Here is a 13662-nt window from a genome sequence, read left to right as displayed (position 1 = left end):
GGGGCAGCCAGGCTTGGGGGAGAACCGAGGCTGGAACGGCGGGCGGGAGAAAGATGGCCGGAGGTGGAGAAATGTGGAGATGGGGGCCGGAGATGATGAGGAAGGCAGGCCAAAGGAAGGTAGAAGGACGGAGAGGCACAAGCCAAGAAACAGAAAAGATGGAGGGGACATGTATGGACCCAAAGTTGGCAGTCCCACGGGACAGTGCACGGTGATGGGGGAGCAACAGGAGGATGTCCAGACACCGCGGAAGGAGAAGGGAGATGATAATGGCAGAGAAAGATCAGAGTGAGTGATGAGTGGTGGAGGAAAGAATGGGAAAGTCGACAGTGGCATCGGGGGTGCGAAGAAATAAGAGGTGGACAGAAACCAGAGGAAAGATGTGATGGAGGGAGAAGAAACCATGGAGGCAGGTGAGGGAGAGAGGGCAGAGGGGAAAGCCAGAGGTGAGATGCATGTGAGGGAGGACAGAGGTGGGCAGAGTGGGGAGGAGGTTGGGATGGGTCAGTGGGGGACCAAGGGAGGCAATGAAGGGAGACGCATGGTGGGGTGGGCGAGATGGGAGGAGTCGGGGAGATGGGGAAGGAGAGAGAAAGAAGAGCAGATGGGGAGGAGAGAAGGAGAGAGAGAGACCGGAGTTGAGAACCTGAGTTCATAGACCAGGAGGTGGAAAGAGGGAGTGCAGGGTTTCTCACCCTGGGCGCTACTGTCATCTGGGCACAGAATGTACTTGCTTGTGGGGGCCCATCCTGTGCATTTAGGGTGTTCAGCAGTATCTGCTGGATGCCAGGAGCATTCACATTCCCCCACATCGTGTTAACATAAGATGCCTCCAGGCATTGCCAAATATCCCCCTGGGGGGCACGTTTGCCCCCAGCTAGAACTGCTGCCTTAGACCCACGTGGCCCTCAGTTTCCCCAGTGCTTACTTCTCTCTTGTATTTACGTCTGATAATCAAGGGATCTTGAGCCTCAGTCTCTCTCTCTCTGTCTCTGTCTCTCTCTGTGGTCTGTCTCTCTCTCACGCACACACACACACCCATGCTCACGGTTTCAGGTCTGACGTGTCTCCTTGCACAGCTGGAGAGTCAGGGTAGTAGTGGTTCATCCCCCAACTCCACCATGTGCCAGGTGCCTGATACTGGATACACCTAAGTCCCCATGTGCCTCAGTTTCCCCATCTGTAAACCAGGGGTAAGGATGGCTATCACTGGGTGGTTGGAAAGACGAACCGATTTCATATGTGTAGAGAGTTTAGGGCAGTGCCTGGCCTAGCGCAGGTGCTATACTTATAGGAGGGTGAACAGGATGGGAGGGGCCAGATGGGACAGGTCCGCCCAGCTGTTTTGTATGGCAACAGGCTGGCAGGAGGGGTTCCTTCAGCAGTGTTTACTGAGGCTGGGGATGCAGCAGTAGATGAACCACAGGGTTCCTCCTCTGTCTTTATGGGGTTTGCCTTCTGGTGAGGGGAAAAAGCCAGTATGCAGACACAAATTAATGGGATGCACGTTGAAAACTGTTATGAAGAAACACTAAGACATTATGGAGGCCATGAAGAAATAAAAGCAGTGCAAGGAAGTGGGAGAGAGGGTGGGTGGGTGGGACTAGTTTAATAAATGTCGTTTGGTATTATTTTTATCCTTTATTCCTTCCCATTGAATGCACATGTATCTAGGGACCACACCATTATGAAAAACTGCTGGGGCCTGGGATGGGGAGAGGGCTATGGGAGGCTGCACCTGGGGCCTCAACGTTCGCTTTTAGCTCTGCTCCGGCCCCTCCCCTGAGCTCACCGCCAGACTGCCTGCTGGATGCCTCCACTTGGTGTTTAACGGGCATCTTAGAAGTGCCTTGGCCCACACTCTGGAAAGCAGATTGGCAGTTCCTTAAAAGTTAAACATAGGGTTACCACATGACCCAGCAGTTCCACTCCTAGGCATATGTCCCAAAGAATTGAAAAACATGTTAACACAAAAACACAAATGTCCTTAGCAGCATGATTTACAACAGCCCCAGACCGGGGACCACCCAAATGTCCATCGGTTGATGAATGGGTAAACAAAATGTGGTCTATCCATTAGTGGAATACTATTCAGCCATAAAAAGGGACGAAGCACCAATACATTCTACATCATGAAGAACCTCAAAAACATTAAGAGAGAAAAGCAAGACACAAAAAGTCACATATTGTATGATTCCATTTATATGAAATGTCTGCAATAGTCAAATCCATGTAGACAAAAGCCGATAAGTGGTCGCCTGGAGCTGGGGGCAGGAGGGAATGGGGAGTGACTGCTTAATGGGGGCAGGGCTTCCTTTCAGGGTGAAGAAAATATTCTGGAACTAAATAGTGGTGGTAGTCACACAACATTGTGAATATATTAAATGCCACTGAACTGTACACTTAAAATGGTTAAAACGCTAAATTTTATGTTACGTGTATTTTACCACAGTTAAGAAACAAAAACCAACCAACAAAGGTCAGGTGATGTCGCAGTGCCCAAGCAATGGTGCTAGGCTTTGAACTCAGGGCACCACCACCCACAGCACATGGATGCATTATCCCACAGAGAAACATGGGTTGTCATGCACACAGACACACCACTTCTGAGAGTGACACGTGTGTGGCGATGTGGATTCCTTCATTCATACGAGGGCTGCCACATATGGTTGGGCAGGTTGTGTACTGCACAAGAGGGTCTGGCTGAGAGGCTGGAATCCAGCCGCGCTCTCCTTCCTAAGAATGCATCTGGTGGGGCTGCATCCATCTGTGGGAAGGGGTACCTTTTCAAACACATGCAAGGGTACCATCTGTCTGCTAAATCATAGATGCTAGGGAGCTGCATTGGGCTGGGGGAACCTTTGTCTCATCTGCCCTGCAGGGGTAGCAGTTTGCCCTCTCAGTCCCTGTGCTGTGCCAAGCCTCTGGCTGGGCTCCATGGACAGAATTTCTCCCTCTGCTAACAGAGTCCCATTGTCCCTTCCAACTTCACACACATGCACAGAGCCAGGGAAACGAAACTCTTGGCCATTGACAACTCTGGGGAGTGAGGCAGGAGGAGCAGCAGCCTACATCCCCTCCGACCCAGCAACACACACACACACACACACACACGCACAGCCCCTCAACCAGTGGGCGTCCTGTAGCCTCCTGTCCCTGCCTCACACCTCCTGATGCAGGGCAGCACCTCTAGGTGGGGAGGAGACACACTGCAGACACAGCAGCTGGTCCACACACAAGGATACAGAGGACCAGTTCTTCCTCTACCTCACACAAAACTATACACAGACACACAACAGAGCTTATATACGCACAGTGACACAGAGCACAGGACACCCACACAGTGTCCCAGACACAACACGCAAGGGCCCAATGTCATCCTGGCGGCACACCTGAGCCTCCCTCCTCCCCAAACACACAATACAGCTCCATGTGGACACACAACCATGCATTTCTGGGCATTCCCACCCACAGCACACAAGAGTCAGACACAGTCTCAGACACCTTGACACACTGGGACCACACACAGCTCCAGAACATGGCCAGGGACCTGCCCCAGCCAGCTGCACGTGGGCACGCAGTGGCACACATCACAGCCCACAGTCATGCAACCTCGTAGGCACACACACCAGTGAGAACCCAGTGGTGGAGAGTCTGGAAGCAGGCATGTGGCCCTCCACCAGACACACCCAGACAGCCCCCCAGCACACACCGGAAGGCACACTCCTCCTTCACAGCTGGAGAGGAATGCCCCCCAAACCCCGATCTCCCTCCCCACACCACACACACCTAGCAGCTCGGGGCCAGAACCCAGCACCCCAGCCCAGGACCTGAGAGACAGAGATGTGAGGACAGAGATCAGGGGAGCCAGTGTGAGGAGGGGTCCCAGAGCAGGCCCCACTCGGTCCTGAGCTCCCAGAGAAGCCCCTCCCCCACCCGCTCCCCTGCAAGCGCTGTGCCTCACAGCCCCCCCACCCCCGCCTCTCCTGACCCTGCCAGCTGGGCTCTGGGGGCAAGGACTGCCTTCTGAGATGCCTGGCAGCAGAGAATGAGAGCTAGAACAGGGCGCGGGGGGCAGGGGGAGAGAGCCCTCGGGGTGGGGGTAGAGGCCCAGAGAGAAGGACAGAGACCCAGGGAGAGGGGAACAGAGACTCAGGGAGAGGGAGACAGAGACCCAAAGAGAGAGAGGGACAGAGACCCGGCGAAAAAGGGGGACAGAGGCCCAAAGAGAGAGGAACAGAGATGACGAGAAGGGAGTACAGATAGCCAAAGAAAAGAGGACAGAGCCCTGGGAGGGCAGAGACCCAGAGGGCGAGCAGTGACGGGGTGGGGGTGGGGCAAAGACCCAGAGGACTGGGGATCAGAGATTGAAGGACAGAGAGAGAGAGAGAGCTCGAAAGAGAGAACCAGAGGAGGATAGAGACCCGCAGAGGGGAGGAGACCCAGAAAAAGCCAGAAGCCCTGACCTCAAGCAGCTGGGTGCTGGAGAGGGGTCCGCAGGTGGCAGCGGGGTGGGGCTGAGGGTGGGCGGTGTCCGAGTGCAAAGGGACGGCCTCCTAGGAATATCTGGGGTTGATGGTGGGTTTGAGTTAGGCATGTGGAAGAAGGCGGCATCAGGGTTCCGGAGGAGGCGGACCCGGCGGACCCGGCTGGAGGAGGAAAGCGGAGGGAGAAGGGGAGGGGTCTGGATGCGGGGGCGGGGATCCCAGTTCCGGGCGGGGGAGGCAGGGTGGAGGGATCCAGCGCCGCCTCCGGCTCGCCACCTGGGAGGTGGGAGGTGGGATTGAGGGAGAGATGCGGACCCTCCCCACGCACTCCCAGCGGCCCGCCCAGGTCCCTAGGCCTTCCTGTCTCTTATGTCTCTGTCTCTGGGAGTCTCTGCGTCTCCGTGTCCTTACCACCTCCCGGGACGTCGCCTCCCACCGCCTCTCCCTCAGCCTGCCGGCGGATCTCTCATCTCTATCGGGAGGTGCCCTGGGTCGCGCGGCCTCTCTGAGCCTGTCTCTCTCTACGTGTCTCATCGCATCTCTGCATCTTTCAGTCTCTGTCCCAAGTCTCCTCTGTGTGCCAACATTTTCTCCTTCCCTCTGCCCAGTCTCTGCCTCTCTACATCCTGTGTCTTCCCCGTTTCCACATCCCCATCTCTCACTACCTCTTTGACTCCGTGTCTCTGTCTCCTAGAGAGATTTTCTACAAATCTCTGTCCCTCTGAGTGTCTCTGTGTCTCCCCCCGACCCCGGACCACCAGTCTCCCTCCCCGGGCCCCCCACTCTCGCTCAGGCTCAGGTTGGAGGGGCGGGGTGGGGGGGCGCTGCGGCGGGAGCTGTGTGTTCCCAGCGCAAAATAGACTCCTGTTGCCATGGCGACGCGAGCGCGGCCTCCGAGACGCGAAGCTTCAGGCTGGGGGGTGAGGAGGGGGGGACACCTGGATCCGAAAGGCGGGGGCCGGGGGCGCCGGCGCCCGGTCCCAGGGACTCCTGGAGGAGGGGGGAGGCAAGGACTCCTAGATCCCTGCGGAGAGAGGGGGTGCTGGGCGCTCTGACCGCGGGGTCCGGTGACCGGGACTTCTGGGAGGGGTCTGGGATCCAGGGGTGGGGGGGCTCTGTTTCCCCAATGCGGGGCGGTCTGGCTGAGAGCTCTGATGCCTGGGTCCCTGGGGGACTCAGATTGCCTTCTTGGGCACCCAAGGATGCGGTGGGGGCGGGGGGAGGACTAAGACTCTGAAGGGGCTGAGGGGCCCTGACTGGGGGGTCCGTAGAGTCCCAACTCCCAGATTTCCAAGGGGGCTGCAGAATTCTGGGAGCCCCTATGTGGATCCCCGGGCTCCTGCGTCTTGGGGGAGCAGGGACCACTCAGATGAAGCTGTCCTTCCCATCCATTCATCCATTCATCCGCATGCCTGTCTCTTCCTTCCTCCCCGTCCCCAAGTCCCTCGTGCCTCAGTTTCCCCCTCCGCACCGGGGTGCGGTCACGCTCACCTCACTTTCCGGATGCGGGACCCTGGGGGAGTCGGGGGTGGTGGCGACGTGGGGGGCCGGCCAGGGGAGGCAGAGCCAGCGCGTGTCTGCGAGCCAACCCGGCTGGGCGTGCGCGCGCTGATAGGGGGGGCGACCGGCAGCGAGTTGGGAGACCCCGGGCCGGCAGTTCTTTTCCGTGCAGATGCGCGCCGGCTTCGGTGCAGATGTGACAGTGGCCAGCCCTCGCCTTTGCCTCGCGCCGGCTTGGAGTTGAGAAGAGGCACCTACCCCTCCCCACCAGCTGGGGACCCCTCTTCCGCCACCGCCCGCAGCCCCCAGTCGCCCCCGGGATACCCCCCAAACCCAAGAATGGTTCAGTCCACAGTCACATCAATGTTTATTCTCTGAGACCGGGTCCCACACAGCCTGTGACACTCCCTCTCCCTCCCCTTGCCGCCCCTTGAAGTGGCCCGGGGTGGGGTGGGGGGGCAGAGCCCCACCTCCAGCTCGGCTCAGCCAACCCCCGCCCAGTTTCCAGGAGTCTCATTTGCATTTCCGGGAGCTGCCGTCCAATGGAAAAGCGGCACCCACATCCCCTGCTGAGGGGGCGGTACCCCCGGTGGACTGCACCACTCTTGGGATCCAAGAATGGGGGGGAAAGCGCTTCTGCCAAGGTCCCAGGGACGAGAAGGTGGTCGGTCTCCCCTCAAGGCAGGGTAGGGAGTTCAGCGGAAGAGGGGGTTCTGGCCATGGAAGAGGCCAAGCAGCCCGCTGTCTGGGGCGGGCTCCTTGATGATCTTCTGGATCTGTAGGGTAGGGGTAGGGAGTCAGGAAGCGTCAAGGGTTCTCATCCCCATGACAGATCCAAGGGATACTTCTCCATTTTCATCTCCCTTGCCCCCTTAGTAGCAACTGGCCAAACCCACCATTGCCTCTTCTCAAAACTTTTCTTGGGGCCTCCCTTTCACCATAGCCACCAGGGTTAGCACCTGATCATCTGCCATCTCGGTCCACCTTGCTGACTTGGACCACTAAGGGTGACCGACTCCTTCCTGGGGCTCCTTCTCTACACATGCTTCTTCTTAAGTAATCTCACCTCTCTTATCCCTCAACTCTCAAATCCAGCCCGCGCCTTGCCCCTCAACTCTGGACTCACTTATCCAGCTGCCTCTTAGACGCTGGTGGTCACCTGACCTCTCAACCTCATTGCCGCCACCTCCACCCCCATCAGTAGAGAGCTTGAGCAACTGCGCTCAAGCCAGATCCTCTCTCTGTGCTGCCTTTTCACACCTTGCACCCATCAGCAATCCCTGTCATGCTAACCTGCAGAGATTAAAAAATGAAAATAAGCAAAGCCTGTATCCCCGCCGCTGCCTCCACCCTGGTTTCCCCCCTTCCTACCACATATCCATTAGCCACCTGGCACTACACATAGATCTGACAGTGTCCAGCCCCCCTGTGCAAACCCCCATGGCTGCCCCTCCCAACCCCCACCAAAATCTTTGGGAAGACTCGGCTCCGGCTCCTCCCTGCCTCCCCTCCTCCCACACTCAGCCTGCACTCACCGTGCCCCGCTACCGTTCCTTGAATAAGTCACGTTCAGCCCCACGTCCAGGCCTTTGCCCTAGCTGTCCCCTCCACCAGGACCACTTTCTGGATGACTGGCTGCTCCTGTACTTTCAGGTCTCCACTGTAAGGCCACCCCCCAGGAGGGGCCTCCCAGCTGCCAGCCCCCATCTTATTTCTCACACATTCTACATGTTCCCTCCCCAGCTCCAGGCCACAATGCGAAACTGAATACAGACTGTCTTTTGCTATTGCCCCTGGACCTGCCACAGTGGCTGGCACATAGTAGGTGCTCAATAAATGCTCAACAGAACTAAGAGGAGGGGAAGGGGCAGACCTCAGAGGGCTGGGAATCTCAAGTTCGGGCATGTCCCGTTATCCTAAGGGCCAAGCAGTGGCCCTTAGTGGTGTGAAGCAGTGGGGACTACCTGGTCAGACCTGGGTACTAGGAAGGCCACTCGGGTGGTGGGTGTGGAGGCTGGACCTCAGTGCCATAGACTGGAGGAGAGGGTGGCGGGAAAGGGTCAACGGGCTCCCGTCTACAGGGCCCCTGCTGGACTGTTCTCTCCCGTCTGCCTGGCTCCCTCCCATCTCTACCTCACTCTAAAATCACCTTCTTCCGGGAGGCCTCTGGACCACCTTAGGCAACCCCTCCTCTGCACACCTGGCCCCCTCCCCTGCTTTATCTCTCTCTACAGTCCTCGTGGCCAGACAGCTTCTCCTTTCATTGATTTATGGTGTTGACCTGCAGTTTCCCCCCACTAAAACTTAGCGCCCCTGGAGGCGGCAGCCTTCTGTGTTCCCGGATGTATCCTGTGAATATGTGGTGGGTGCTGAAAAGATATTTCCCGTTTGCACAGGAGATGGGGGAGGTCAGGGTGTGGGGCGTGGGGGTCAGTACCTCCTTGAACCGGGGGTGGGTGGCATCACCCACGAGCTGCAGAATGAGCCCTTCGCTGGTGGAGAGGAAGGCGCCGCTCTGGCGCATCCGGGACAGCGCCACCAGCCGGTCCACCTGGCTGCAGCGGGGGGGGGGGGGGGGGGTGTGCATGTGTGCATGCGGTGTCAGTGCCTTGGTCTGGACACCCAGACACCTGGCAAACTCGGCAGGGATCCCACCCCCTGGTTCTTCCTGGGTGCTCCAAACCCATCCCACATGCACCCCACCCCTGAAGGGACCCTCTCACCTGCGGGAGGTGCAGGCGTCCACCACCACGTGGACCTGCAGCCCTCGGTCCAGGAGGTCCAGGGCTGTGTGCTAGGGGCAGAAAGAGGTAAGGGCTACCCCCAGACAAGAACAGGGATCCTGGGTGAGTGATTGGGGAACCAGGATGGGGATGAGGGAGGCTCAGATCAGGGCAGGAGGTCCCCAGATTACAACGGGATCCTAGGCAGGATGCGAGCCCCAGGTAAAGAGAGGGGTCCTTAGTGAAGGTGAAAGCCCCAGGTCAGGAGGGGAGTCATGGGTCAGGAAGGGGAGGATAGAGAGTTCTGGGTCAGGAAAGACACCCTTTTTAGGTTGGGGAGGTCCCAGGTGTGAATGGAGGCCCCCAAGGTTCAGCTGCGGTCTCACCAAGATGCAGGCTTGTGTCTCCAAGCCACAGAGGAGCACAGAGCGCAGCTGGGGCCGCGCGTCCAGCACCTGCTGCACCGCGGGCACCATGCTGAAGCAGGTCTTGGACCATGGCTGCAGACCCTCAGCTCCCAGCTCGGGCACTGTGGGGCCCAGGCCTTGTGGGTACTGCTCAGTCAGCACAACTGGCACATCCAGGAGCTGGGCCACCTGGGTTGGGGTGAGGAGCAAAGGTCTGAGCCTAACGAAGGGGGGCCGGAGGCCCAACTCCTAGGTCTGCGGGAGGAGGGGCTGGGGCCCTGGACTGGTGGGTCTGTGGGAGGAGGGGCTGTACCTTGAGCATGCGGGCAGCCACAGAGACGATCTGGGGGAAGAATGAGACATGGCGGAACTTCTCCTGCATGTCGCACAGGAAGAGGATGGATGATCCAGGGATGATGCGTCCCAGGCCGGGCCTCACAGCTGCCATGGCCTGGGGTGGGCAGAGGGGCTGAGGGAGTGGCATCAGGCAGGGAGAGGGCTTCTCTGCATGTCCAGGGTCCACATGCTTATACCCCAGGCTCCAACTGTGATCCGACCCCCAGGAGGAAACCGAGGTCTAAGTAGTGAAGTGTCCTGACTGAGGGCCCACTGCCCATAGCAGAGGGAGCAGGACTTGAGCCCCGAGGCAAAAAGAGCTGCATTCTCCCAGCTGCACCACCTCCCTCCTTCATGGCCTGGGGTCCCTCAAGTCTGACTGCCTCCTCTGAAAAGCAGTTTACCCGTGTGGAAAACTCACCAGCTGAACCCCCTTCCAGGTCTTAGAAAGAAAGGCTGGGGTACCTGTGGAGTGGAATATTACCCAGCCATAAAAAGGAATGAAGCAACGACACAGGCCACAGCGCGGAGGCCCCTCACCGCGATGCTCAGTGAGAGAGGCCAGTCACAGAAGGCCACGTGCAGGAGTCCATTGACACAGAATGCCCCAAACCCAAAGCGGCTGCGTCCAGAGAGACAGGGAGAGGGTTGGTGGTGCTTCCACCTCAGGGCAGCAGGGGTGGGGTGGGGTGCGGGGGTGTGAGGAGTGACTGAAAAGGGGTACAGAGTCTCCGTCTGGGGAGATGGAAGTGTTCTGGAACTAGATAGTAGTGATGGTTGCCCAATATCATGAATATACTAAATGCCTCTTAATTGTACACTTTGAAATGGTCGAGATGGTAAAGTTTAGGTTATGTGTATTTTACCACAATTTTAAGAAAAAGAAAGAAAGGGACTTCCCTGGCAGTCCAGTGGTTAAGAATCTGTGCTTCCACTGCAGGGGGCATGGGTTCAATCCCTGGTTGGGGAACTAAGATCCCGCATGCTGCGAGGTATGGCCAAAAAAAAAAAGAGAGAAATATAAAAATTAAGAGGTGGGGGACTGGTAGAGCCACCTGGCCAGCAGCCCTTCTAAAGGGGAGGACACTGAAGCCCACGGGAGTCCATGAAGGCCAAGGTCCTGTGGGGACTAGAGGGGTGACTGCCCCTCCCTGCCCCCGTCAGAGTGAGCATCTGGGCCCTGGACACCCCAAGTCTCACATGTCCCAGTCCATGTACCCAGAGGCTTGTGTCCCTGGGTGCCTGAGTTGCTGCACAAATGGGAGTCCTGGCTTTTGTCTGCAGCTCCCTCTCTCTCTGCATGTTACTCACTTATTTGTTAATTTGTTTAGGAAACGGAGACCCTGTGGACCCAGTGGACCCAGTGGACCCAGTGGAGGGTAAGCCGGCTGACACTCACTCGGGGGAAGTTTCAGTGCTGGCTGGTGAGTCCCCACAGGTGTCTATGATTATTCTTTAAACTGAACACATCTACCACTGAAAATGTTTTCTATGTGTGACATAACTAAAGTTTAAAAACTAGTGGATGGCTAAAATGGTGAATTTTATGCTGTGTAAATTTTGTCTCAAAAAACAAATGGAATGGAAACTCCCTCAAAAACAAAACCACACTGAATTAATTAATTGCATAATTACAACTGTGACCAGTGCTAGGATTGCTAGGGAATCTAATCCATCTTGGCAGAGTTCTCTCTGAGGAAGTGAAGAGAGAGGGAAAGAAAACAACCTTTTTGAAAACACAGAGCTGACCCTATTTCTCAGCTCTCCCCAGGGCCCCATGGCTTCTCTCTGTCCTCAGGACTACGATGTACCCTCCTCCCACAAGGCGCTGGACCCGGACCTTCCAGCCTCGGTGGCCAAGTCCCACTTCAGGGCCTTTGCCCAGGCAGCTCCCTCCACCTGGAGTGCTCTCCTCACTCCCATTCCAGGCTTAGCTCTCCACGGGACAGGAGGGACAGGGTCAGGTGGGGGCGGGGGCGCTGGAATGTCCGGAAGCCTGTGACAGTGACAGGCGTCTAGAGTGAGGCGGAGCTTCCCTTTGGGCTGTAGGAGCGGGGACTGCAAGAACCCCTAGGGAGAACCATGTGCCCACATTTCTCAGAATTACAGATGCACAAACCCTGTGACCCAGAGAACTCACTCCTAATTATCCTAAGTATTTATCCTGCAGACCTACCTGTGAAATGACACAAAGTTATTCATTACAGGACAAGGTTATTCATTATGGGCGTCTGCCCAGAGCAAAAGAATAGAAATAAGTCCAACATCCACGGTTAGGGTACTGGTTACATAAGTTATGGTATATCCATACTATGGAATTCTTTGCAGCCAGGAAGAATCACAAGGGAGATCTTTAAGTAACAACGTGGAAAAGTGTCCAAGAGATGTTAACAGTGAAGGAAAAAAAAAAGCATAATAGTGTGTATAACAATGCTCCCATTTGTGCCAAAATGCAAGAAGAAAAAAAGTGTAGGTACTGTTCCAATCTATATCTGCTCTGCCTGGAAGGCACATAAGGCACAGGCTCTTTCTGCAGGGACAGGCCTCTGAGGGGCAGAGTGTGAAGGACATTTGATTTTCACTGTGTACTAGTCTGTTCCTTTTGAATTTTGGACAATGTGTAACAGGTTGTCTAGTCAGGAATAAATACAATACAGTAAAAGATTTACATAAGGCAAGAACTCAGCAAAACCAACCTGTGGCATTAAAGTTATGATAACAGTTATCCTTGGGCGGCAGTGTTGAAGGAGGGGGTGCATGGGGGGTTTCTGGGGTGTGGGGGACGTTCGGCTTCTGGATTTGGATGCTGTTGACACCAGAGCGTTCTCTTTGTGAAGTTATTTGAGCTGTGTATCTGTGATTTCTGTTTTCCTACATATGTGATATACTTCCATAAAAAGTTTTCAAAATATACAATAAAATAGGGAGGCCTCGCTGGCCGCGGTGGGGCTGGACTGGAGGTGGAGGCCAGGGTGAAAGTGGGGACTGCGGTCCAGGTGGCCAAGGGTGAGGCCTGGGCTCCAGTTCAGGCAGCGGGGACAGAGCGGGGAGGGGGCAGCTGGGCCTGGCTGTGGTCGGAGGGGATAGAAGGAAGATCCTCAGGTTGCCAGTGGTCCGAGGGTGGCAGGTTCCAGGGACTAACTGGGGACCTGGAGAGGGGAACTGATTTGGGGGAGAAGATGAAAATGTGTGTGTGTGTGGGAGGGGGGTGAATGTGGGGAAGGGTCTCGGCAGGAGACAGAGTTGGCGGTACTCTGGGGAAGTGATGAAAATTCAGAACGCAGCTCCGGGTGGAGGGAGCCCGAGGGCGGAGGAGGAGGAGCGGCCCGAGGTGGGCGGCAACCTGAGGAGCGAATGGGGCTGTTCAGATCCCCATGTGGCCTGGGGAACCCGGTTCTGCAGCCGAGACTAGCTGGCGGTGTGACCTTAGGCAAGTTTCAGCTCTGTCTGAGCCTCAGTTTCCTTCTTGAGGAAATGGGAGCCAAACCCACCCACCACGCAGGGGTGACGCGGCAACTTGGTAGAGAGGGCGGAAGCGGCCCGTGGAGAATTCGAGCCCCTGGCTAGCCAATTCTGGAGGGCCCAGGCAGGAGTCCTCCCCCGGCTGTCCTCCACCAGCAAGGGGGGGAGGTCTGTCCCCCCGCAGCGCCAGAAGGGCTTTATCAGGAAGGCGCCGGGACGGAGCCCGGCCCGTCCGCCGCAGGTGAGGCCTGTAGTCACTTACCTCCCGCAGCCGGACTTCCGCCGCTCAGGCCCACCCGCGGGGCTCGCAGGCCTAGTAGATGTTTCCCAAAGCCCAGACACTTGGCCCGCCCCCGGCTCCGCCCTCGTCCCGCCCACCAGGGCTGAGCCGCCCAATAGGCACTCGTCTAGCTCTGCTCAGCCCCACCCCCCGCTCCCAGCCAATCCGCAAGCGCCACTACTCCCTGGGGTGGGGGGCTGCGTGTGGGCCAGACTGTCCTTCCTGAGAGCGTGATTAGCCCGTCAGGGGGCGGGAAAGCAGCCAGTCTGACCAATGGGGAGTCGTAACAGGTGTGAGTGGCGGGCTTAAGGCGGAGTGGCGCGGTGGGTACCGAGAACGCGGACTCCAGCTGGAGAAGCGGATGGGTCGATACCTGCCCGGCTGTGAAGTTCAGAACCCCGGGGCCGAGAGGGAGAGAAGGAGAGAGAGAGGGAGGGGCTGTGCCCAGGGCAGGGGAAGACCTGGGG

The 13662-nt window shown here is 57.3% G+C and overlaps 1 protein-coding gene across 8 annotated transcripts; it reads right to left on the bottom strand.

Moving 5' to 3' along the window:
• Positions 1–6335: 6335 nt before the first annotated feature.
• On the bottom strand, positions 6336–13262 carry ISOC2 (isochorismatase domain containing 2). Of its 8 annotated transcripts, none has more exons than XM_032612935.1 (7): positions 13178–13262; positions 9875–9918; positions 9431–9568; positions 9097–9306; positions 8711–8781; positions 8425–8542; positions 6336–6763 (listed from the first exon to the last, which is right to left on the bottom strand). In XM_032612935.1, the coding sequence occupies exons 3-7, from the start codon at positions 9563–9565 to the stop codon at positions 6683–6685; spliced, it is 615 nt and encodes a 204-aa protein (XP_032468826.1). In that variant the 5' UTR covers positions 9566–9568; positions 9875–9918; positions 13178–13262; the 3' UTR covers positions 6336–6682. The 8 variants fall into 8 exon arrangements, with proteins under 8 accessions (XP_032468826.1, XP_032468828.1, XP_032468827.1 ...); XM_032612937.1 differs by having other exon boundaries at positions 9431–9586; positions 13178–13256; XM_032612936.1 differs by having other exon boundaries at positions 9875–10438; positions 13178–13224.
• Positions 13263–13662: the final 400 nt, after the last annotated feature.

The sequence above is a fragment of the Phocoena sinus genome, chromosome 19 (assembly GCF_008692025.1).
Source record: "Phocoena sinus isolate mPhoSin1 chromosome 19, mPhoSin1.pri, whole genome shotgun sequence".
In the NCBI taxonomy this organism is placed as follows: Eukaryota; Metazoa; Chordata; class Mammalia; order Artiodactyla; family Phocoenidae; genus Phocoena; species Phocoena sinus.
This window is presented reverse-complemented; position numbering and strand designations above follow the sequence as displayed.

Coding starts and splice junctions, on each gene's coding strand:
- ISOC2 (XM_032612933.1), bottom strand. CDS start 9,565: ATGGCAGCTGTGAGGCCCGGCCTGGGACGCATCATCCCTGGATCATCC. Junction 9,307..9,430: donor TGGCTGCCCGCATGCTCAAG/GTACAGCCCCTC, acceptor ACCCCAACCCAG/GTGGCCCAGCTCCTGGATGT. Junction 6,764..8,424: donor CCCACCCCCGGTTCAAGGAG/GTACTGACCCCC, acceptor CCTACCCTACAG/ATCCAGAAGATCATCAAGGA.